The 24946-nt window shown below is 42.4% G+C and overlaps 1 protein-coding gene and 1 non-coding gene across 2 annotated transcripts; both read left to right on the top strand.

The window, feature by feature from the left end:
- The first annotated feature begins 7596 nt into the window (after nt 1-7596).
- LOC138785084 (U2 spliceosomal RNA) lies at nt 7597-7787 on the top strand. Its single transcript, XR_011362058.1, has one exon. It is a non-coding gene; the product is annotated as a U2 spliceosomal RNA (small nuclear RNA).
- An 11328-nt stretch (nt 7788-19115) lies between these two features.
- On the top strand, nt 19116-24026 carry LOC138784390 (myelin P2 protein-like). Its single transcript, XM_069959938.1, has 4 exons — nt 19116-19253; nt 22180-22352; nt 22740-22841; nt 23822-24026. The coding sequence occupies exons 1-4, from the start codon at nt 19175-19177 to the stop codon at nt 23870-23872; spliced, it is 405 nt and encodes a 134-aa protein (XP_069816039.1). The 5' UTR covers nt 19116-19174; the 3' UTR covers nt 23873-24026.
- Nucleotides 24027-24946: the final 920 nt, after the last annotated feature.

Raw genomic sequence — 24946 nt, 5'->3', positions numbered from 1 at the left:
TACATTAGGATCTCACCCAGTTTGTATACAGAACTAAATATATCTAAAGTATCAAGGGATTTCTGTGTTCCCAGAGCTCACAGCCAAGATATAAGGACTTTCCCACAATCTGCAATATCCTAAAAATTCCTGTTATTCCCCATTGTCTGACTGGCTGTCCAGACATGATGGGAGTTATAGTTTTGCAACAGCTGGAGAGCCAAGATTCCCTAACCCTGGTGTAAACTAAGAGGGCATTCACATGTTAAAGGGGTACTCTAGTGATTTTTATTTTCTTTCAAATCAACTGGTTTTAGAAAGTTATATAGATTTGTAAATTACTTCTATTTAAAAATCTTCAGTCTTCCAGTACTTCCAGCTGCTGTATGTCCTGAAGGAAGTGGTGTGTTTTTTCCAGTCTGACACAGTGCTCTCTGCTGCCACCTCTGTCCCTATCAGGAACTGTCCAGAGCAGCAGCAACTCCCCATAGAAAACCTCTCCTGCTCTGGACAGTTCCTATCACAGACAGAGGTGGCAGCAGAGAGCACTGTGTGTTTTGTTTTTCCAGAGCTCAAAGCCAAGACTTTTTTTTCTGACAATTCATAATAGAATAGAAGTGTTAGCAATCTCCCATAATATTGTATAGAAAATAAAATCTAGGATATTTTATTCAGAATTAATGCACAGAATAGATTCCTTTGAGGTCTTTTATGACATTTTCTTATATTTTTCACATGTATTAGTGATAAAGGTGACATAGGATTATCATCTCTTCAGAATAATATAATATGTAATAAAAAAAGTGATGTATAAAAATGAAACACGTGTCTAGTAACTATAATACATGTGAAGTTTATTCTATAGTGCGCAGTATTGGTTAGTGACCAGCAGATGTCAGTGTTGTAGTCTGCTACATAAATTAGTATGTAAGGTGCTTCTAAAGAAGGAGAAGTTACCCTCTACTGCCACCTACTGGAGGAGCCCTTAAATCAATGTTTGTGATCCCGAAGAGATAACTGGGGATTAAAGCTTTACATATACTGGAGATTTGGCAGTTCCCTCAGTACATAAAGCATATGATAAAGAACAGCCTGATTTTTTGCATTTTTCCTCTTAACATTGAAAATTAATATAATAATTGCAAATTAATCATAATAATATTGCTTGATATTAAAGGGACAGCACCACGACATGTTCCTATGTGCTTTGCACAGTTCAGCATGGAGAGATGCAGCTTAAAGGGGTAGTGCGGCGGTAAAAAATTATTCACAGAATAACACACATTACAAAGTTATACAACTTTGTAATGCATGTTATGTCTGTGAATGGCCCCCTTCCCCGTGTCCCACCCCCCCCACCCGTGTACCCGGAAGTGTAGTGCTTTATACATACCTGATCCGTGCCGACACGCGTCCGCCATCTTGTGCCAAACGTCATCTTCGGCCGGCCCGAACACCTTCGATCTTCCCGAGTGCCTGCCGCGTCATCAGCTGCTCAGCCGCGATTGGCTGAGCATAACTGTGCTCGGCCAATCGCGGCTGATCACGCGGCCACGTCACTTCCGGGTACATGGATGGGGGTGGTGGGACACGGGGAAGGGGGCCATTCACAGACATAACATACATTACAAAGTTGTATAACTTTGTAATGTGTGTTATTCTGTGAAAATTTTTTTACCGCCGCACTACCCCTTTAAATAGTGGATCATTCTATGGCTATGTTCACACACTGTAAAATAAAGATAAAATGCGGCCGTATTTTCAAAATTAGGTTGTGTTCCCACTGCAGAAAAGGGCCATCATTTAACATCTATTGATATTGATGGACGCAAATAATGTTCATGATTGTGTATACTCTAGTGGGAACATAGCCTAATAATGCCCTCTATTGAAGTTGAAGGGAAATTGGCCAGCAGTACACGCACAGTAAGGAATAATGGCTGTAATGTCAAAATAATGAACAACCTGCTTATACAAAATACAGCCTTGAGGACTTCCGGTTCCGGCGTGGGCATGTGAGGCACGGCACACAGGAGCTCCTGCTGAACCTCAGCCTGTACCCGCACAAACGGTCCTCTGGACGACCGACCGAAGCCCCGGCAGCCTGTGAACTCCCCCCAGAGGTCAAGATGGACAAATTCGTCCAGAAAGGGGGCCCCAAAACTGTCTCTGTCCCGCCAAGGGCGGCCGCCCCCGTCCCGCTGCACGGATAATTTTTTACCGCCGCACTACCCCTTTAAGTCCGGGTGTTATTTTCACAAAGCACAATCCAAAAAATAGTTCCACGTGTGCCTAATAGCACTTAAAGCACTCACAAAGCAACCATGGTTACCTCTGTATCCTGATCCCCCAATGTCAGGTGCGTAACTTTATACAGATTTTCTATTAATCACGGCTGTTGTTGCAAATCGGCAACAGTGGCTGTGATTAATAGAAAAGGTACGTTGTGTGAACGTGGCCTTATACTTTTTTTTAAATCAAGGGACTGAGAATCATGTTGGAACATCTGGTTTCCTATGAATAAGGATATGAAAATCATTACAGTCAACTCCACAGCTTTTCATAGGAAACTCCGCCAGTTGTCTTGCTGCCAGTTCAGAGCTGGCATGCCTAACAGACTTTGAGGATAGGTCCTGGGGGTAAAATGTAGTACTGAACCATGGAATGTATAATGTGATGTGGAAAACCTATGGCTGGCTGACATGGTCAACTCAATGGCAGCAAGCTTCTGGAATACACAGGAAAGGGATGACTCATGGACAGGAGTCTGAAGTTAGGAAGCAGGACTATTTCTGGTAGGGTGGTGGAAAATAATTGTAATAATTGTCTTTTGTTATGATAAATATTTACAAATACAGGAACAATGAAGACGTCCCCCATGAATTCTTACAATGACAAACTCTTGTTTTGTTAAAGTATGTAAAGTAAATGCAGAGTATGTAGAGTTTATGTAGAGTAAATTTTTAAAATTTTTAATTTAAATTAATGAGTCACACGTACACGTACAGGATCCGCAGCAGGTTTGATGCTATGTTCAGTTATCTAGTTACATTAACATCTATAGCATTAAATCTGCTGCAGATCTGCTCCAGATCCTGTACGTGTGAACACACCCTTAAAGTGATACTGTCGCCCCCCTTTACCCACTTAATTGGTTAACAGTGTCAACTAGGTGGGGCTTCATGGCAGTCGGGCCACAGCTGAGGAAAGGGCCCAACTATCGTGAAGCCCCGCCTAGGTGACACTATCCACCAATGAAATTAAACTATTTTAGAGCAGAATAAAGGCACAGACAAGTGTTATACAGGTATAACAAATCAAATGTGCAGCATCTAACCTTTTGGATGGTGCAGAGAACCGCACATAGAGTAAGAGGGGTGACAGTATCACTTTAAGGGTGCGTTCACACCTACAGGATCCGCAGCAGATTTGATGGTGCAGATTTGATGCTGTGTTCAGTTATTTAAATGAAATCTACTGCGGATCCGGTAAGTGTAAACATACCCTAAATCAAGTTTTTATGTTATTTAAGAATTTGTATTAACATTTTCTTAAAATAATCCTTGCAGTATTTATTCTGGCCATAGGCCTAAAACTTAAAGGGGTGCTCCGGTGGGGGGGCACTTTTTTGGGGGGACCGGGGAGGAGGTGGCTGAAATAAAAGACGTTCACTTACCTCCCCGGTTCCAGCGGCGGGTCCCGCATCACGGCGCTCCGGTCCCCAGTTCCCGGCCGCTTCCGGGTGTCTGACGCCGCCCTAGACGCTACGTCTCAGGGCCGCTCAGCCACTCAGTGAAGGAGGCGGGATCCGAGCGGACTTCAAACGGATCCCGCTTCCTTCACTGAGTGGCTGAGCGGACCTGAGACGTAGCGTCTCGGGCCCACGTCAGACACCCGGAAGTGTCTGGGAACCGGGGACCAGAGCGCTGTAATGCGGGACCCGCCGCTGGAACCGGAGAGGTAAGTGAACGTCTTTTATTTCAGCCACCTCCTCCCCGGTCCCCAAAAAAAGTGCCCTAACGCTGGAGCACCCCTTTAACTCAGGCTTCCTGTTTTGTACAGATCACTTACCAGTAATACACCAGTATATAGACAACATAATAGCTGAAACTCACAGCCCCACCTTCCCTTCCATATGGAATGACCCCTGTAAAGGTCAGGGAGCATGGCTGTAAACCACTCTTATTCATGTCAGTGGGTCAGCTCCAGACAATTGTAGTCTATGTCCATGGATATTACCATAAAGAACATCTCTAAATGCAGCTCAGGCAAGATGGCTTGTACCAACAATGTACAACAAAAGTCATTAAAAATTTTCAATCAGAAAACAGAAACATTCCATCTCTTACCAATTGTAAAGAAATCCCAGACGTTTATATTTGCTTTGTTTTCTTTGCTGAATAGAAAGCCAGACACTGTATCCATAGTTAGGCCTTATTCACACCACTGTGGGTCTTGTGACAATGGTATAGGCAAGCCTTTGCAAGTTAGGAACAGCATCAATCTCTCTCTTGTTCTTTATTGTACTTGTGTATTCTTGTGTAGCAGAAGGTCTTAGTGTTCCCTCAGGCATCTGAGCTCAAATGTGACCGCTACACTATGATTTTGCTTGTCACACTGGTTAACACTGCTAGTTGTTAGAGTAGGTAAGTGGATTACAAAAAACAGGTGCAGCCCTGACACTGGCACCAACCCCTCTGTCCCTGCCTATTTGCCTCAACTGCCCTAGGTGGCAGCGGACAACTGGTCGACGGTCCTCAACTTGAATAAGTGAACACTGAACAAGACAAGACAGACTAATAACACAATAAAACAGGATCAGAAGTCCGTATCAAACACAAACAGGCAATGCAGTACAAAAACGTATCCAAAAGAGAAGTCAAAAGCCAGAAAGTCAAAATGCCAGAGAATAAATGCAGGGTCAAGAGGGAACTCAGGGTTTGAGGCTCTATCGCTGGCAAGGAATAGATGCAAGTGGAGGATATTTATGGGACCTGGGGTCCCAGCCCAGATCACATCAGACAGCTGACTGATGGTACCGGACGCCAGTCAGCCTATTACAATGAAAAACACCTATTGGTGATCGGCCGGGATTGGTAAAGACCTGGCCATGGCTACATGAAAAAGAAGCGCCAATGCGCCCCTAGCAACCGGACGGTTGCCAGGGACGCTATTAGTGCACTCCCTGCACCCGGCCAGGCAAGTTGCCAGGGACACCGTTGGCAAGGGGCCGTCCGCATGCTCTGGCAGTGCCATGGGCCGAGCGTGCGGGCCGATTTCTAACACTAGTATTGCATAGATTGAAGTATTAAGGTTGTGCATGGGTTAATACTACTTTGTATTGCTCCTCGTTGTGGTCACTGTTCAGAGCAGGAGAGGTTTTCTATGGGGATTTGCTACTGCTCTGGACAGTTCTTGTCTCGCCAGAGATGTCAGCAGAGAGCATTGTGTCAGACTGAAAATAAAACAATATTTCCTGCAGGACATACAGCAGCTGATAAGTATGGGTAAACTTTAAAAAATATTTAAATAGAAGTAAATTACAAATCTATATACCTTTCTGAAACCAGTAGATTTGAAAAAATTAAATAAATAATTTTCGCTGGACAACGCCTTTAAGGTTCCACAGGAGCCACAAAGCCACATGTGACATCCAAACCTAGAAAATAAAGTAGAAACCCATAAAAAAGGAGTTTTACTCACACAAACACAGCAAACACGTTCGGTATTTGATTAGCTGGGGCTGCTGAACTTGGATAAAGCTCTAAGGTTGTCTGGAAAACATGGATACAGCCAATGACTATATCCATGATTTCCACATAGCCTTAGGGCTTTATCCAAGTTCAGCAGCCACCGCTAATCAAATGCCGAAAGTTCGGGTTCAGATGGACTCGAGCATGCTCCAGGTTCGCTCATCTCTAGTAACCAACCATATATTTTATTTTATTTTAATTTATTTTACACTGTATAAAACATGTTTCACTAACTAAACTTTTCTCATGCTTTACCAACTGAACTTTTCCTATATTCATCAACTAATATTAGTAATTATACCATTGCATACTACACACAGTATGACTCTTACTGCTCCTCAGAATAACCACGTGACAATGCGTTCACCTTTGATCCAGTTAAGAACAGCCTCTAAGTGTCTGGTGATGTCTCAGAGGCCGAGCCCTGCGCACACACACGGCACTAGACCTTAAGTGTTTAACTATGAGGCTCACGTCATATTTCTTCTGTGTACACCTTTCTCCAACCTCACCTTAGAACTGACCTTATGTATACACTCAGTCAGCTAGGGGGATGATTCTTCAGTCCGTGCCTGATACAGCAGCCTTATTACAGCTTATTATTATTATTTACCAAGCTATTTCTAACATATCCTAAAATACATAATTATGGTACAAGAAATTCATTGCATTTTTGTTCGGGGGGGAATGGGGGGTACGAAAAAATGCTGCAGCCAGATGTTGGTTGGAAGTCAGCAGGGAGATCCACCTACAATGCTTCTTTCTTAGTGGTGTTATTCTTCCTTAAAGGGCATGTTTCAGGTCTCGCTATGGTATTATTTTTTCCTCCCAGCTAGTGGTGTTTTTCTCCCACAGATCTCTCTATATTTTTCCTTCATTAAAAAATGCATGTATAAATGTGTATTGCATTTTTCTATGCATTTTTGTGCCATTTTTTCCACATTCTTTATCAGAAATCCTTGAATTATCTGATGAAAGCAACAAGAAAATCATCTGATCAAAGCAAAGAAAATCGCAACCGAAAAAAATATTATTTGGGAAAAAGCGTACATAAGTTGCCTATCATAGTAGTGGCCTATCATAGTAGTGGCCTATCATAGTAGTGGCCTATCATAGTAGTGATTTACCCTAATGGCATTAGCCTTTTCCTGTAGGATAATACCACTGCAAGGCTGGACTTTGGACTAAAAACATCAAATTTGGTGCATGACAGTAGGGAAATATGAAACACCATACCCACGAAATGATTTTTTCTTAACTATTCAGGGCAGTTTGGCGTTTTTCAGTGCATTTTCAGGGCTTGCAAATAGACTTCCCCCATAGACTTCTATAGGAGGTAAACACGCCAGGAAAACCTTGGGGGACATTTATCAGTCTTGCGCCCCTGGCGTACACCAGGGAGAAGGCACAAATTCGCCCCTTCTCCCTGGCATACGCCTACCATATACCCTGCTCTCCTGATGGGTGGGAGGGGAAAGACGTGAAGGCGGTGAGGAGGCATGGCTCGCAGGCGTAAATCATGTCAGAAATCTACACCTGCTCAGGAGGAGGTGTAGATTTCTGAAACCACTGTACAGCAGGCCCGGTCAGGCCAGATTCAGGTATGGGCCTCCTAGTGAATCCGCCAGGGGGCAGGGCCTAATGTAACACACACAGTCTTTATAAATGTATAAATGTCCCTCCTTGTGTCTATATGTATATTGGAAATCCTCAAATCATATGATCTTCAAAATAAGATAAGAATCACATGGCTGTACTGAGAAGGAAATGAAAAGCTCAGGTTACAATGCCAGATATAAAAACACTTATATTAAAATGACACTAAATATAATAAAATAAAATTTACATTAAAATAAGAGAATTCATCGCTTCTCGGCCTTTTGGCTAAGATGAAGTGTAGTATCTGTTCTTATCAGTTTAATATCTGATACGTCCCCTATCTGGGGACCATATATTAAATGGATTTTTAGAACAGGGAGATGGAAAAAGAGCTTGCTCTGTCCTCTCCAGGCATTGACCTGGTATTGCAGTGCCTCCAGGTTCAGTGCAAAAAAAAAAAAAAGAGAATTCCGGAAAAAACGCAAAAAAAAAAAAAAGTAGGAAAATAGGCGTGTAAGCAAGGAAACACTTGTTTAGAACTTAGCTGTGTAGTCTTAGGTACTTGCTGTGTAGCCTTGGTTTCACGCTTAGCGTTATGGTTTCAGAAACAAATAGACACACTTGTTTTGCACAATGGAGGAGGTCTCCTCCAAGATTCCTTTGTATTTTCAGTATTCAAAAATCTTTCAGCACCTAATACAGGGGCACATCCCACAGCATGCTTTATGAGATGAATAGGGTGTTTTGGCGGTGTGCCTTGTTTGGCTTCAGCTGTAAATAACTTCTAAAATTATTCTTTTCGGCTGTGAGTTTTTGGGCAACAGTCATATGCTCATCTTCTTCAGATCTGTCAGCTCTCTTTTTTTTCTATCTTCCTCTTTAGAATCTCCTTGAATTTATTTATACTGTGTTCAGTTTTTCAGCTCTGGCATATTCTTTAAAGGGAACCTGCTGATATGACCAGGGCTGTATTACCAGCTGCTGCTGCCCTAGGCACTAAACCTGAGACGCCCCATCTTCACTCACCAATTAGCATCAGGATTTTCTAGTCTCTGAACATCATATTGATGGATATGGATAACACTGCCACACCAGACCTGAGCAATATCACCATACTGTGAATGGATAACCGCCACACCAGACCTGACCAATTTCGCCATACTGTCACTGGATAACACCGCCACACCAGACCTGAACAACACTGCCATACTGTGACTCGATAACACCGCCATAGCAGACCTGACCAATACCACCATACTGTGACTGGATAACACTGCCATACCAGACCTGACCAATACCACCATACTGTGAGTGGATAACACAGCCACACCAGACCTGACTAATACCGCCATACTGTGACTGGATAACACTGCCATACCAGACCTGACCAATACCGCCATACTGTGAATGGATAACACTGCCATACCAGACCTGACCAATACCACCATACCCCCTTCCCTCGAAAAGACAGCAGTGTTACTGGCAAGTCTGAAAGGGGGGGAGGTAGGAGATTAAAAAAAAAAACAAGAGTTGTTTTCTTCCCCCTGCTCCCTGGTGCTTCCTCCTTGCAAGATGCTGCCCTAGGCACCGGATCACGGGGGCCTAGTGGTAAATACAGCCCTGGATATAACCCTGTAGCTCCCTTTCTCCTCTTTCTCATGTCCTGCATTTTTCAAGTAGTTTAATTCAAAGGAAATATATAAATGAGCTCCTTAGGTGCACTGGGGGTCTTCCTCAGCCCCCAGTGCACCGTTCATCCCACTCACCGACGGTCATTTGGTGAGATTCTACTTGGCCAGTTACTCGTGACACCAGTACTGTAGTAGTACACAGGTGTGATGTTGGTGCCTTATATCCCCAAATGGCCAGTAACCTCCGAGAGTGTTGCGGGTCCCTTGGGCTCTTGTCACGGCAACCTGGAGTGGTAGTAGACCCACCTGGAATGTTGGTACTGCCACCCACAGAGAGAGGAAAAATAACCCAAGGTAAACAGTGATGTGTGCGGGTGTGGGAAGATGAGACAAAGTCCCGTGCATTTAGTAAGAAAATACAACACTTTACTGAAAAAAGTTGCAGGTGAACAGTACACCCAATACAGGTAGTACAAATCTTGACAAAAGTAATTGCTGACAGTAAAATAAACCAGTGCTTTGTAGAGGTAGGTGCTTGTAGAAGTAAGTGCCTTTTGAAGAGAAGGAAGAGGAGAGGGGTTGCCAGAGGAGCCCTGCCCAATGTAGCATATGTACTCTGCTGGAACTGAAGTGTAGATAAGAAGAAATACGTGATACTTGTACTCACATATAGACTATAGTCTGACCGCCTTCTGCCCCCTAGTTGCGTATAACCCGCCCTAGGTAGGTAGCATGAGTCCCAGTCATCGGTTATCTGGGTGTAGCAGACTTCTCAGGTTACCCAGTCATCCTGCGCTGCACAGTAGGATACATAGACCTATTCTGGTAGCTTTGTCCTACTGGGGCCAGTTCCTCTCACATCAGGAGTCTGCCTTGCATGGTTTTGAGAGGTTTCTTGTGTGGGCAAGGGTTATCCTAGGTGGCTTCTCTCCCCTAAGGTGAGCTTAGCACTGCATAACTGTGGTAGTTGCTTGTATTTCTCTTTGCGTCCCCCTCACTCTAAAAACTTGTCTAAAACTGACTCACTTCCTCCACCAGGTTGACTCCTCCTACAGGGGCTATATCTTATTCCTTCATTTATTTCACTATAACATGTGCTACAGGTTCCTGTTTGTAGGCTAAATACATGTACTTTTCAATAGAGAATGGCATTTGCTTTGTCACCACGTAGCTTTTATCTCCAATGATAATGGTGTTGAATCTATGTTACAAGATACTAAAAGCTTTTACTGAGTTGCATGTGTGCCGTGTAGTTACAGTGTGATAATAGTCCATTTACTTTTCTTTCTTTTTCTTGTAATTTCACTTCTTATAGATAGTTTACATACATGTAGGTTTCTTCCCTGTACTGTATGTAACACCAGTATAGTTAGCAGCTCTGTACACGGGTAGTGATCTCTCATATCGGTCACCTTGACTTTCATTCATTTATCTTTCTAACAAATACCCATGGAGCTGGGTCAGGTTAGCAAACAAGGAATATCAATTATGCTTTATGCAGCCATGTAGAAACATGAGAACAACCGGCCTTTCAAAGCAGCTGCTGACTGAGATATTGACGACTTACTGTACATGTTGCTTCAGGCTGGTTAGTCTTGTGAAGTGAAAGAACTGAAGGATCTGTAACATGACTGTGACCAAAAGGAAACTTTAACCCATTGTTATAACATGCAAGAATCAGAGACGTGGCTAGCAGGGCTAATAGAGGGCGTTGGTCCTGGGCCCACTTACATGATGGGGCCTATACAGCAAATATCACCTCTTGGCCTCTAGGTTGTCCATGCTGGTGGGGGATGTCGTTCACCTGGACAAAACAGGATTCCTTCTTGGGCCTGAGGCTTGCAACAATACGAGACCTTCAGTTGACCTGGTCCACAAGGCTCACATTTCTAAGACCTCATTGATGCTCCCTTCTATGGGCGCCAAAAAGGCCTTTGACCAGGTCAACTGGACGTTTATGGAGGAAACATTGCGCGCGGGCGGCCTCGGTGCAACTTTCTTGAATTAGATCCTTTTACTTTATCAGGATCCATCTGCTAGAGTCTGGGTGAACGGCATCCTTTTGGACAGTTTTAGCATACATAATGGTCGTGCCAGGGCTGCTCACTATCCCCGCTCATCTTTGTTTTGTCCCTGGAGCCCTTTCTATGTAAGGTACGTGTTCATCCAGACCTGGAGGGGGAGGCAAGGTTCTGTGTGGGAGAGACTTTCCATACAGTTGCAGCATATGCCCAGTCCGATCCTTATGGGACAGTTTGAGATATTTGCCTCCCTCTCTAACTTTAATATGAACTTTTTGAAATTCGAGGCTCTTAACATTAACATCTCCTTGCCCCAGGGTATGGTCTCTGCCCTCTGGTCCTTCAGGTTTCGATGGGCTTCTGGGTACATCAAATATCTGGGCATCCACCTCCCTGTCAGTACAAAAGATCTGTTCAGGTTGTACTTCCTGCTTCCATTGCCACAGTTCAATCATATTGCCAGACTTGGGGCAAAGGCACTTTCAGCTGGTTTGGGCACTGCACAATATTCTAGATGCCCCTGTTGCCCAAATTCTTTACACATTTTTTAATGTCTCCTGGTAAGGATTCCTAAATGCATTTTTAAACCTCTGACCTCTATTCAAACTAAATTCATTAAGGGCTCTAAACCTGCACGTCTCAAGAAATCCCTGCTCTGCATGCCTAATTTAAGGGGGGGGGGGGGGGACCTGCAAGGATACTATTTGGCCTTACTTCTGACTAGAGTAGTAGACTGGACTCGTCATGGCTGTCTTAAGCAATGGGAAAAAATGGAGCAATCTTTTTCTTGCATCCCCCTGAGCTGTGTACCAAGGCTACTCAAACAAGCTTTGATCTTTGAGCTTTGATCTCACCCCACCATAGGTGCCACAATTCTGGCCTGTGATAATCCAGGAATACGTGGGCAGTTTCTTCCTCTGTCCTCTCCGGCTGTCACCGATCCTAGGCAGCCCAAATTCAGGGCCTCACATTTCATCACCAACTCTACCTGGAGGTCAGTCTCTGAGCTGGAGGCCATGGCAGACCCTGTCCCATTAGGCACTTGGAGGATAACCCAGCTAAATCATTTTCTTCAGGCTTTGCCTTCCTATTCTCTTTTAACTGCATCTTTCTGTTTTTGACATCTTTGCATCTTTGTTTTTGACATCTAGTGTCCACTGTCAGCTACTGAGCGGCGTCCCTGCCAACTGCCACACACTCTGCACACTTTTAATTGAATCGAATAAATAAAGTTTTAACGGTGAGTGCCTCCTTACACTCTTTTTCATTTGAAATGTCTATAAATGTATTACCATATATGTACGGTTCTGCCACACTGGTACCTCATTGAAATCCTGGCCTCTCTGCCAATCCACATTGTCTTCTGCTCCCACTGCTCTCCCACCTTAGGAGACAAATCTTCCATGCCTCTGTTTCACATTGTGTGTGTTTGCTGAGCACAGGCTGATGATGCAGACAGGGGGCAGGGTGTGATGTCACAGGAGATTTGACTGGATCCCCCAATCCCCTGAGTGATTCACCATCTCTGACCTGCCAAAAGCAGGTGCTGCAACTTCACTGCAAAACTCTGCAGTGAAATTAGGGCTATATTCACACATGTTGGAGTTTCATTGCAGTATTGCAGCGTATTCACAAAAATGATGCAGTAACACAATTAAATGATGGTAAACGGCACAGACAATCAGAGCTGGCACTATGGCTATGGCTGTCCTATGGCTGTTTTCTATCCATGTTTTCTAGGACTATAGGGAGTCCTATGGCTTTATCCATGTTTTCTAGGACTCTAGTGAGTCCTGTGGCTGTGTCCATGTTTTTTAGGACTCTAGTGAGTCCTATGTTTTCTAGGACTCTAGTGAATCCATGTTTTCTAGAAATCTTGTGAGTCCTATGGTTTTATCCATGTTTTCTAGGACTCTAGTGAGTCCTAAGGCTGTATCCATATTTTCTAAGACTCTAGTGAGTCCTATGGCTATATCCATGTTCTCTAAGACTCTAGTAAGTCCTATGGCTGTATCCATGTTTTCTAGGACTCTAGGGAATCCTATGGCTGGATCCATGTTTTCTAGGACCCCATATTGTGGCATCCCACTTCTCCAACCACTGGGAGTCAAATGCAGAGCACTTGGGTTCAGAGACATTGCTGAATCCAAACAGTTTGGCAAGTCTGCTCAACACTAATCCCAGGCACTTGAGGTCACTAACTCAATGCAAGGTGGATAATATAGTGACATCATTGCATATACCTACATAGGTAAATATTGTTTTGTTTTTTTTAGTGGTGGTAGTGGGCAGATTTACTATATTGTGACACATCAATTGTGTGGGGGAATTATCAATGTAAAGATGGCTTAAGGTGGCACTATGATTATGCTGAAACAGTAAAGTAACACTAAAGGGAAACCCATTGATGGCTTATTCACAATCCATTACTAGCTCCTTGGCGGCACACAGCACCCCCACTGATTGGTTGTTCTGCTTAGCTTGACTCTATGTATTGTGTAGCGGTGTGGCCAGGTTACTGCTGTACAACTTCCGGTAGTACTGTTTAAAAAGACATTTTTATTAGAAAAATCAGGAGAGCGAGCCGGGAGAAGTCCCTGCTCCCTGGTATTGGCCCTAATATATTGCACGAAAATGTGTTTGTATTATGGAACTTCAACCTGTCTAAATAGTTCTGGGTCAGTATAAGATGGCTGGCCACAATCTCAAACAACACCTCCATTAGGAAACATTAAAGCCTGTAGCAACTTACATTGGGTTAGGGTACCTTGGCCCACTAAAGGACATCAAGAAGACCACACTGAATTTATTTGGAACAAGTCCATGTTCAACTGCATTATAATTGCATGTATTGCTGTTATCACTGTGCACACACATAATAGTTTTATGGGAAAATGATAAGCAATTTGTTCATGTAAATTTCTGCTGATTCAGGGCTGCGTAGTCAAGTGGGCGGTCCTACTAAGGCTACGTTCACACAGAGCAAAAGGGGCGGATTACGCGAGGAAATATTTCCGCCTGAAATCAACTGACACTGAGGCCCCGTTCCCACACCGAGCAGAATGTAAGCAGAATGTAAGCGGAATCCCTGCATATTTCAGCGCGGAATACTCAAGGAATCCACGCTGATTCCGCATGCATTCGGCGCTGAAATTCAGCGAGTATTCGGTGAGTAATAATAGAGGGAGGTGCCAACAACAATTTTGCAGACTTTGGAGACTAGACTATATGGTACCTGAATTTTCTAGAACAGATCACCTCAGAGCTGGCAGAGGAGAAGGAGCTGAGCTGAGCAGAGAGAAGCTGACCAGAAATGGCAAAACATCACCGCTTTGCAATTGATGGAGATGCACTAATTTCAGAGGTATCTATGTATGTATGGTTTTTTTGGGAAACTTTTGCTTTGGTCATATGCTGTGTGCATGCTGACATTGTCATTCCTTTCTTGTGGGCCCCTGGTATCACCTCCTTTGGGTTGTCTTGGGATTTCCCCACCCTTTTTCCCCCCATTTCCGTGCTGATTCAGCGCATAATTTCCGCTTGTATTCCGCGCTGAAACAGAAAATCAGAGCCCCATTGATTTGTATAGGTTTCCGCTAGCGGAAGAATGAACATGTTCATTCTTCTGGCGGAGAGCGGATTAGCCGCGGAACTTTCAGCGAGGAAATTCCAGTGTGTGAACTGCAGAGCAGAATTTCCATTCAACACAATGGAAATGAGCTCTGCACCTATTTTAACGGCTGAAATTTTAGCGCTGATTCAGCGCAGAAATTCAGCTGCTTTTGCTCTTCGTGAACAAGCCCTTAGAGAGTGAACATACAGCAATATAGAAAATAAACATACAGAGAGCCAATCACTGCTTAGTTCCGCCCTCATGACTAATTTACCCAGAATGAGAAGAGATTTACATGAATAAATTACAGGTTATCCTGGAACTTTATCCACAAAACTATATAACAATCTGCTCAGCTCCTCTATAACATAATGCCCGCAGAATAGACTGCAGTTTTACCCATGTGACAGGTTTCCTTTAACAAGTCAAATAGATTAATTGTAAATACACCTATAAAAGTCTTCAACAAATGAGTTGTCTGATCTGAGGCTTAAAAGACCCTGTTATTCTAAGGGATTTTATTGTGTAATAACCCGGTGGGCCTGTCCAACCTGCCTAAAAAGTGCAGCGTTACATAAAATCAGTATGAGCAGAGATATCCTGCAGGATAAGGAGTGCTGGAGGCATATACCAATAGGCTTCCCTAGCACTTGTGAGTGTGATTCATGCAGGGGAGTATTACTACATCTCACATGTCCTTAGGCCCAGGCCTTCTCTACATGAAAGAAAATCTGTCACAAGACTCCTTAGAGAAAAAGCAAAAAAAAAAAAATTATTCTGGGTTAATATTTTCCAGCCAATAGTGTATGACCATTTGCAGTGTCTCAGAACCCTATTTTGTATGCTGCTGATTGTAATGTTATGTGGGGAGGTAGAATCTAACACTTTTTAAATTAATTTTCAGGGGTTCTGTGTAATGTGTATTGGCTTAAGCTGCAGTTCTATGTTTTATATGTTAGTGTTAGAGGAGTTAGCCTGCTGTGATCCTGATTCCTGTTTGCCTGAGTTCTAGAAGTATGCGGTCAAGCCTCAAGCCAGGGGTTGGAGAAGTTGTGTCTCGCCCAAAGGGCCTCCCTGCTTCCGCCATGTCCTGTATCACCAAGAATGGCTCCTACCAGATTAATAGTTGGTGCCAGAACTCCTGCATGCGCCCCACGGATGTTGTATGACAGCAAGGCCAGATTCTCCCGTGAGTAGGGGTTTTCTCTCTCTTCAGTCTGCAACTGAACCGAGGCTGTAAAGGCCCTCGCCAGTAGAGTATCATTCTTGTACTTCACGTGGATTCCATAGTGTGCACATTTGGGTCATTTAAGTGGTCCCCAGTGGCTCGCCCACCAGCTTCAGTTAATAGATCACTCCCTGTTTGTGTGTAAGGTTAGATCACCAAATCATGGCAGGGGGGAAGCTGGTGGGGACTGCTCCATGGTTCAGACATAGCCTGTGAAAGTGATGACATTTTATCTTAATACAGGCTTTATCACCTATGTATAAAGCTGGAACACGGTGTCAATGGGGAAAAAATGGAACAAAATACCCTCATTTTAGGCTGTGGTGGATTTTATTTCACAGTCTTGTGAAATCACAGCAGGCTCTGTGTTTGGCATTTTCCCCTATAAACTTTTATGGGGAGGGTAATGACGCTTGATAAAACCTCATGCCTATATGCATACTGGCTTTTTCTGGGGTATTTTCCCCAATTGTTTAATAGAAAACCTTGAATCACATGGATTGAAACAAAAAAAAAATGCACAGGATAAAACACCTATACAGTGATCCCTCAACTTACAATGGCCATAGGATACAATATTTTCAACATACAATGGTCCTTTCTGGCCCATCGTAACTTGAGACCAGACTCAACCTACATTGTTACAGACAGTCAGGATCTGCGGCATATGTGAATAAGTAGATGATCAACCAATAAAAGTGGCCATTTTACTGGTAAAACCCCAGTATTACTGAAGTGTGTGTAGTGACTGGCTCCTCTCTACAGTACAATGTGATACTACATGTCCTGTACTGCTGTGTGTGTCTAGTATCTGCTCTCTACAGTACAGTGTGATACTTCATGTCCTGTACTGCTGTGTGTCTGGTATCTCCTCTCTACAGTACAGTGTGATACTACATGTCCTGTACTGCTGTGTGTGTCTAGTATCTCCTCTCTACAGTACAATGTGATACTACATGTCCTGTACTGCTGTGTGTGTAGTATCTCCTCTCTACAATACAGTGTGATACTCCATGTCCTGTACTGCTGCGTGTGTAATATCTCCTCTCTACAGTGCAGTGTGATACTACATGTCCTGTGCTGCTGTTTGTGTGTAGTATCTCCTCTCTATAGTACAATGTGATACTACATGTCCTGTACTGCTGTGTGTATAGTATCTCCTCTTTACAGAACAGTGTGATACTACTTGTTCTGTACTTCTGTGTGTGTCTAGTATCTCCTCTCTACAGTACAGTGTGATACTACATGTTCTGTACTTCTGTGTGTGTCTAGTATCTCCTCTCTACAGTACAATGTGATACTACATGTCCTGTACTGCTGTTTGTGTGTAGTATCTCCTCTCTATAGTACAATGTGATACTATATGTCCTGTACTGCTGTGTGTCTAGTATATCCTCTTTACAGAACAGTGTGATACTACTTGTTCTGTACTTCTGTGTGTGTCTAGTATCTCCTCTCTACAGTACAGTGTGGTACTACATGTCCTGTACTGCTGTGTGTGTGTAGTATCTCCTCTCTACAGTACAGTGTGATACTACATGTCCTGTACTGCTGTGTGTGTCTGGTATCTCCTCTCTACAGTACAGTATGATACTACATGTCCTGTACTGCTGTGTGTCCAATATCTCCTCTCTACAGTGCAGTGTGATACTACATGTCCTGTTCTGCTCTTTGCTTGCACCAGGATGAGTTGCCTCTTGGGGCACCAGGTGAGGGCCACTTCATTTTATTTTTCTGGGACCCTGTGTGATTTGTACAGGACCATGAAAACAGTCCAGTGTTCTACATAGAAAGTAACAGTAAGTAACAATGGTCACCCCAGAACCAATTAATATCGTAAGTTGAGGGACCACTGTAGTAATTTGCACTAAAATGAGAAAGTACCAGAAAAAAACCTCAACCAGCAGGAAAAACTTGCAGTTTTTGTGGTTTTTTTTTAACCCAATAAAATGCAGTGCAAAATTTGTGTCTCTGGAAGCCTCTGCCTTGCTGCTCCAGTGCTGAGGACAGAGAGCGCTGCATGTATGTGCCCACATATGTCCTGCTTATTCCTTCCTACTCCCTGCAGTCTCTGTCAGCCCTTGTGTTTCTCATGCTCTCCATTCCTGCTATACTGTGCCTGCACTCACACTCAGCTATACACACTGCTGCTATACTGTGCCTGCACTCACACTCAGCCATTATTGACATCTGCAGGTTCATACTTTATCTACAAATAGTGGCTGTTTTTTCAGGTTTATGCTCTTAATATACATTATACTCCACATGCTGATTGCTATACTGTATAGTAACTTATAATATAACTAGAGATGAGCGAACCTGGAGCATGCCCAAATTTTCGGTATTTGATTAGCTGTGGCTGCTGAACTTGGATAAAGCCCTAAGGCTATGTGGAAATCATGGATATAGTCATTGGCTGTATCCATGTTTTCCAGACAACCTTAGAGCTTTATCCAAGTTCAGCAGCCCCCGCTTATCAAATACCGAACGTTTGGGTTCGGATCGACTCGAACCCGAACCCGGTTCGCTCATCTCGAAATATAACATATCCAGTGTTTTCTAAATCTTTGTTTCATTTGTTTTACATGTTATTCAGAATAAAAAAAAAATCATTATTTTAGGGTGTGGAACCAATTGTCGGCATTTCAGTGATTTCTAATGGGAAGTTTTGCTTTGGTTTAAGAGTTGATTTGGATTACAAGCACGGTCCTGGAACGAATTATGCTCGTAATCCAAGGCACCACTGTGTTGCTATTGTACAGTAGTCTCTGTGTAGCTCATTAATGGTACACTGATTTACCACATACGTAAATCATCAGTCATATCGGATATTTGCATCACTTTTATTGATCGCCATATGTCGTTTCATGTCTCGCACTGTTCGCCATTACCGACTCCAGCCCCTTTCTCTGAGAAGTGAAGATTTGTGGTGCAGAATATCCTGATATGAAGTGGTTAATGAATAAGCCGCTGTTGGCCCAGGGCGCTGCGGTTAAATGCAACTTCAAGACCAGTTTTCTCAGCAAAAGTGAAAAATGGAATAATTCCGAAACCTTGTCGGGGCAGACCGAGTCTGGGCGTGGATCAAAGTGCACGGTGGCGAATGGCTGTACTGACAAGCCTTTTCTTGTTTCAACAGCTTGTGTAGTAAAGGGAAGCTGTGTAGTAAATCAGAGCCCAAGTGCTGAATCAGCTCTGGAGGATGGGAGTCTTCACACAGCTGAATTACTTGTAGTGACATCACAGCGGCCCAGCCCCTCGCCTCCCTATAAAGCTGATGGGCTCCACAGGGCTGATCACTTTCTGCAGTAACCTCCTGTGCTGGTATCTGCTTCTCATTCACAGCTACAATGGGTGATGAACTCATAGGCACATGGAAACTCACTGAGAATAACAGCGATGACTTTAACAAGTACATGGAGGCGGTCGGTGAGTTCTCTAGTTTGTAATAAGATCCATATGGTTGTGTAGGGCTGAGATTTATTGGGGCTGTACCTTTGTGTGAATGCAGAGTTTTATATAATAACAAGCTTGTTAAAGTGTGTGTGTGTGTATAAATACATTTGCTGTATATATTTTTTTATTTTTTTTTTGTTACATATTTGCTGTATATTTTCACATGTAGATTTTGACTTCCCTCATTTGGAAACCTTACAAATCTGCAGCATATGTCCAGTGTGAATAGACCTGAATGGGATATGTCATAGTCCATGCATATGCTGCAGGACAATCTCATTTATGTGAATGGAATTTATTACAATATTGCTACAAGCTGTATTATATATCTCTTGTTTTTGTGTTGTACTTTATCCTCATTATTCCCCTGCAGCCCCATATAGGGCCCAGGCTCATACATCAGTTGCATGACCCAGAACACTTGTGTGTTCTTAAAGTGTGTTTTTTTTTTTTTTTTTTTAAACATCTGTACTTTATTCAATGTATTAGGGAATTGCACACCTAGCAATTCTCTAATAGCTTTCTCTGACTAATGGTGAGTTTAGACAGATTTATCGGACAGATATTTAAAGCCAAAGCCAGGAATTAAGAGGGGAAATCTCAGTCCTTATGATCAGTTCCCTGTTTTTAGTCTGTTCCTGGCTTTGGCTACAAAAATCAGTTAGAAAAATCTGTGTAAAGACATCCTAATGGTGCGTTTACACAGGCAGATTTATCTGACAGATTTTGGAAGCCAAGTGGATTTGAGAAGAGGAGACATTTCAGTCTTTTCTTTATGACCTGTTCCCTGTTTATGGTCTGTCTCTGGCTTTGGCTTCAAAAATCTGTCAGATAAAATTTGCCTGTGTAAACGCACTATTAGAGGGATTTCAGCTCTGTAGAATACAGGTGCTGTGGATTAAGTTCTTTCACTGCAATATAATTAATGGCGAGCTTTGTGGCCATCAGCATTTTCCAACAATCTCAGTCTACTTCTTTACTACTTTATTGTACAGCAACGTAGTAACCTTGAATGATTGTGACCGGTTTTCACTCTATATTATGAAATGATTCAGATAATGTTACGTATTCAATTCTTTAAGCTACATCCCTTGTGTTGTGGAAGGAGTGTATATAGAGAGAGAGATATCTTACGTCCGTATAGCCGAAAGCTTCCACTAGTCTTCTCTTCCTACTTCTCTGTAATCTATGTAACTTACAAGTCCAATTAGGTCTTGAATCATTGTCATTCTTTTGAAAGTCTAGGTTAAAAACTCTCCAGTTACTAGTGACAACCTTTATCCTCATAGTACATAATCCACCGCTTCTGTATTCAGTAGTTCAGAGCTTCTCAGTGACTTTGACCTTGCCCATAGGCAGCAACTGAAACTTCAAGGGTGGAGCGTCACTACTTTCTGCCATACACAATCCTCACCCTTTATGTACATGCCCTTTGGCTAAAATTGCACATGTGTTAACTTTTTTTTTTTTTTTTTTTTGCTCCAAATAGGAATGAATCCTATATAGAAATGTATTGTTCTTTCTCATATACTTTATGATCCATTTCAACTTCAAACCACCACAAATGTCATGGAAGATTCCAGATTAAGCCTGGACTCACTAGCTACATTGTTTTGCATTTTAAAAATCACATTGCATTAAGGGTTAAAATGCATGCAGACTTGCACTGTTTTTGACTGTAATAGGCGAAACCCATTCTTGACATGTTTAATTATGCACACCCTCCATATAACATTGGCTTTCCAAAAAGAAAAACTGAACATGACTATTTAACCATAGGGTAGTATCATTGACAGTGGTTTTGGGATCAACTTAATTTTTTAGCCCAAATTTTAAAAGGAACAAGAAATGGTTTATGGAATGGAAAGTTGCAGTAGAACTTGGTGCGGACGGTCTGTTCTCCACCCTTGGCTGATGCAGGATATTTACTCTAGAATATCTGGTCAGTCATGGGACTTCTAGAAAGAGTTGTTTGTTCAGTATACCTGAGCGAATGTGCCTGGATGTCATTAGTTACAATATATAAGAATTTTCCTACCAGGGTTCCTTCGGCAATAAGAGAATAGCACGCATGCTACAATCCCATGGGGCAGTGGTGGCATTGAGTGCCAATGGAAACCTGATCAATAAAATACAGGCTATGTCTGTATAGACAGCCCCTTCATGAATGGTATACGATACTGCTACAGTACTTGGTTTTCAATCTCACCACAGAAGTTGTATAGAGGATAAACTACTGGAAGCTACTGTGTACAATGCAGAGAAATGGTCAGTTCATGCTTGGACCTGAAGAGTCAAGGAGGCGGTGTTAATCAGTCAAGGCAGAGAGGAGGCATGTACGCCCATGACTTTCATACAGAGCTTTGAATTCCAGCACTGAACCATGCACTTTAATAAGTCAGTGAGACGTTTGGGGGAGGGTGGAAGTATGCATCCTGCGGCTCAGTACAGCCTCCTTGACTCTTCAGACAGAATCCCTCTGAGTGAGACATTAATGAGAAACAATGACCTATTAGAGGGCATAACACTCTTTGCACTCCTTATTGGGGTCATAAATGGCTTTAAAAATGGCCGTAATGCTCAGACTGCAGTGTGTGAACATGGGAGAGTTACAGGTTTAGCAAAGTGCACAAACTTTTTTGGTCTGTTCCCCAGCAAACATGGAGAACCCAAATGGTATCATTTTAACCCATTATTGGTATTTTGGTTACAGTACGCCTTTGTTTTGACTCTTTGACTTTGGATCTGTATCTGGTTTAGATGGCTCCATTTTGTATCCCAGATTGGTGGGTAGGGTAAAATCAATTTATTTTTTTTTATATTTTTTTAATTATGTTTTTAGGAATACTCTACCTTCTATGATCTGTGTATAATGGTAAAATCTAATCTCTTTTCACAGGGGTGTCCTTCATTACCCGCAAAGCTGCTTGTCATTTGAAGCCAGATGTGGAGATAGCTAAAAATGGTGACGGATGGTGTATAAAAACTGTGAGCACCTTTAAGAACACAGAGCTGAACTTCAAACCGGATGAGGAGTTTGAGGAAACCACTGCAGATGGCAGGAAAGTAAAGGTAAGGGCTTGTGTACTGGAGTGGTTAATAGGCAGTCCTTTTGAAGACTCCCTGAGCACCAGGTGGCAAATGGGATGAGTGAATCCATGTTGGGTGCAATATATTATTTTTTGCGGTAGAGTAATGGATCACTTGTAGAAATAAGTGAACCTCAAGCACGCACAGGTTTGTCGGAACCTGGACGCTCTGCATTTGATTACTGGTGGTTGAAGTTGGATTATATATATGTATGTATACTTTTTTTTTTTTCACTTTGTTTTTTTTTTTTTCACTTTGTTTTTTTTTTTTTTTTCACTTTGACTTCCCGCTTATTATACTATATCTACAGACACTTCTCATACTGCCTTCTCCCTCTGTAGTTCTAATGGTTTTCACTTTATATATTAGTCAGTAATTGCCTGCAAAAATGGAGCATTAGTACAAAAGCAAACGTGGGATGACAAAGAGTCTACAATTACCAGAGAAGTAAAAGATGGCCGCATGATGACGGTGAGTATAGCCTATCTGTAAAGAATGCCATACCGTGACCCACAAGCGGCATGGGCCATAAAATGGGGAATTTATGGCCAGCATCTGTTGGTCTTAATACAACTGGCACATCCCATGCCAGCAGACCTCTAAGGGTCATGAGCACAGATATTCGTTAGATAATTGCACTGGTGAAGTCTGAACCTCCCAAGTTCAAGAATGACTGCACTCTATAAAGACATTGGGGGAAATTTGTCAAGGGCTTTGATTGTATTTTTTTACCCATTTTTGGTCTAAGTTCTATTAAGGAACCAGTTTTTGACAGGTGAATATTTTTTACATGCAACTTCTTAAAATCTGCCTGTTTGGAGCATTCACCCTACAGTTTGCATAATCTGGGATGCCCAATTTATCATTTGTGCAACTTTAAAAAGTTGCAATCAGGTGCAGGCCTATGTCTGGTCAGTACCAGGTGAATATGGTTGTGCAATTTTTGCGACTTTTTACTTGGATACTCACTGTGGCAGTGCTACATTTTAATAGATCGGTCACAAGATATTGGAACAAATTTATACACCAACCCTCATTAAAAGAACCATACACTATAGTGGTCAGTAAATGCCCCCCATTAAGCCTCTAGTCAATGCTTGGACTTTAGAGATGAGCAAACTTTAAGCACGCTTGGGTTCATCTGATCCCGAACTCTCTGCATTTGATTACTATCGGATACAGGCTGTAGTGCTGCATCCAGCTTCAGCCACCGGTAATCAAATGCCGAGAGTTCGGGTTCATGCTTGAGGGTTCACTCTTTTCTAAGGTCTTAGCATTGAGAAGAGGCTCTGTCTATAGAGCACAGTCATTCTGGAACTTGGGAGGTTCAATGCAATGATATCTGTGCTGCATAGGAACATCCTTTTTGCCTGGGTTTTCTTTAGATTAATCATATGAAACCATCTAGCATTGTAGTTTCCACTTTAAATCCTAATCTGTTTTGTTCCTAGACTTGCGTTTTCAAAGATGTGACGTGCGTTCGGATCTACGACAAAAAATGAGATCTTCCATCGCTGGTGTAGACTTGATACTATAAGCTCAGTTCAATGAGCGTTAACACCGGCTCTGAGCCGGACTGCTGATATCAAAAGCTTCTCTGTGATATGTTGTCATCTGTGATATGCTATGTATACACATTAAAGCTTTTGTTCTCCATTCTTATGTGTATTCTTTGTTCTAAAATGCTTCAAAAACCATAACTTAAATTGGGGTTCCAATTAAATAATAAACCCCGGCACTGAAATTTATCTAAACGTTTGACATGTCAAAAGTTTGGATCACACCAGGTCTCAGTCCTGAAACTGCTCCATTGCCCAGCTGACTGCACGATTATTAACTATAGTTTATGAATGTGTTGGATCTTGCTGGTGGCTGGGAGTGAAATGCAACAGTGTACTGTACTTCACTAGCAATTGCAGTGGTATCAGGACTGGGACCTGGTCTAATCCAAACTTTGGACTTGGCGAACAGTTTGGATATATGACAGTGCCACTTTAGGAACACCCTATTTTGGCTGTTTATAGGATGATTATCTGGCCATCTCTGCAAGTGGTGCATGTATTGGAAAGCTCCTACAGGAATTAAAGGGGTAGTCCTGAATTTTTTGTTTTTAAATCAATGTCAGTTGTATAAATTTGATTTACTTCTATTTAAATATAGTCTTCCAGTACTTATCAGTAGCTGTATATCTTAAAGGAAGAGTTGTATTCTTTCTGGTCTGACTCAATGCCCTGCTGCCACATCTGTCCATGTCAGGTACTGTGTAGAGAGGGAGCAAATCCCCATTTAAAAAATAAAAAATAAAAAAATCTCCTGCTCTGCACAGTTCTGTCAGACAGAGGTGGCAGCAGAGAGCACTGTGTCAGACTGGAAACAATACACCACTTCCTACAGGACATGCAGCAACTAAGTACTGAAAGACTTGACATTTTTAAATGGTAATTTACAAATCTATATAACTTTCAGACACCAGATTTGAGAACTATTTTATTTTTACCAGAGTACCCCATGAAGCGCTTTTTTTTTTTTTGTTTTTTTTAAGACTTGGGTGGGTCACATGTTGTAGATATTTTGAC

Source organism: Dendropsophus ebraccatus, chromosome 2 (genome assembly GCF_027789765.1).
Source record: "Dendropsophus ebraccatus isolate aDenEbr1 chromosome 2, aDenEbr1.pat, whole genome shotgun sequence".
In the NCBI taxonomy this organism is placed as follows: Eukaryota; Metazoa; Chordata; class Amphibia; order Anura; family Hylidae; genus Dendropsophus; species Dendropsophus ebraccatus.
The sequence above is the reverse complement of the archived record's forward strand: the minus strand, read 5'-3'. Positions and strand labels throughout refer to the sequence as shown.

What these genes read in the sequence shown, in the direction of transcription:
- LOC138784390 (XM_069959938.1), top strand. Translation starts at nt 19,175, where the DNA reads ATGGGTGATGAACTCATAGGCACATGGAAACTCACTGAGAATAACAGC. An exon ending in CAAGTACATGGAGGCGGTCG is followed by an intron (nt 19,254 to 22,179) that starts GTGAGTTCTCTA and finishes CTCTTTTCACAG; the next exon opens with GGGTGTCCTTCATTACCCGC. An exon ending in AAGATGGCCGCATGATGACG is followed by an intron (nt 22,842 to 23,821) that starts GTGAGTATAGCC and finishes TTTTGTTCCTAG; the next exon opens with ACTTGCGTTTTCAAAGATGT.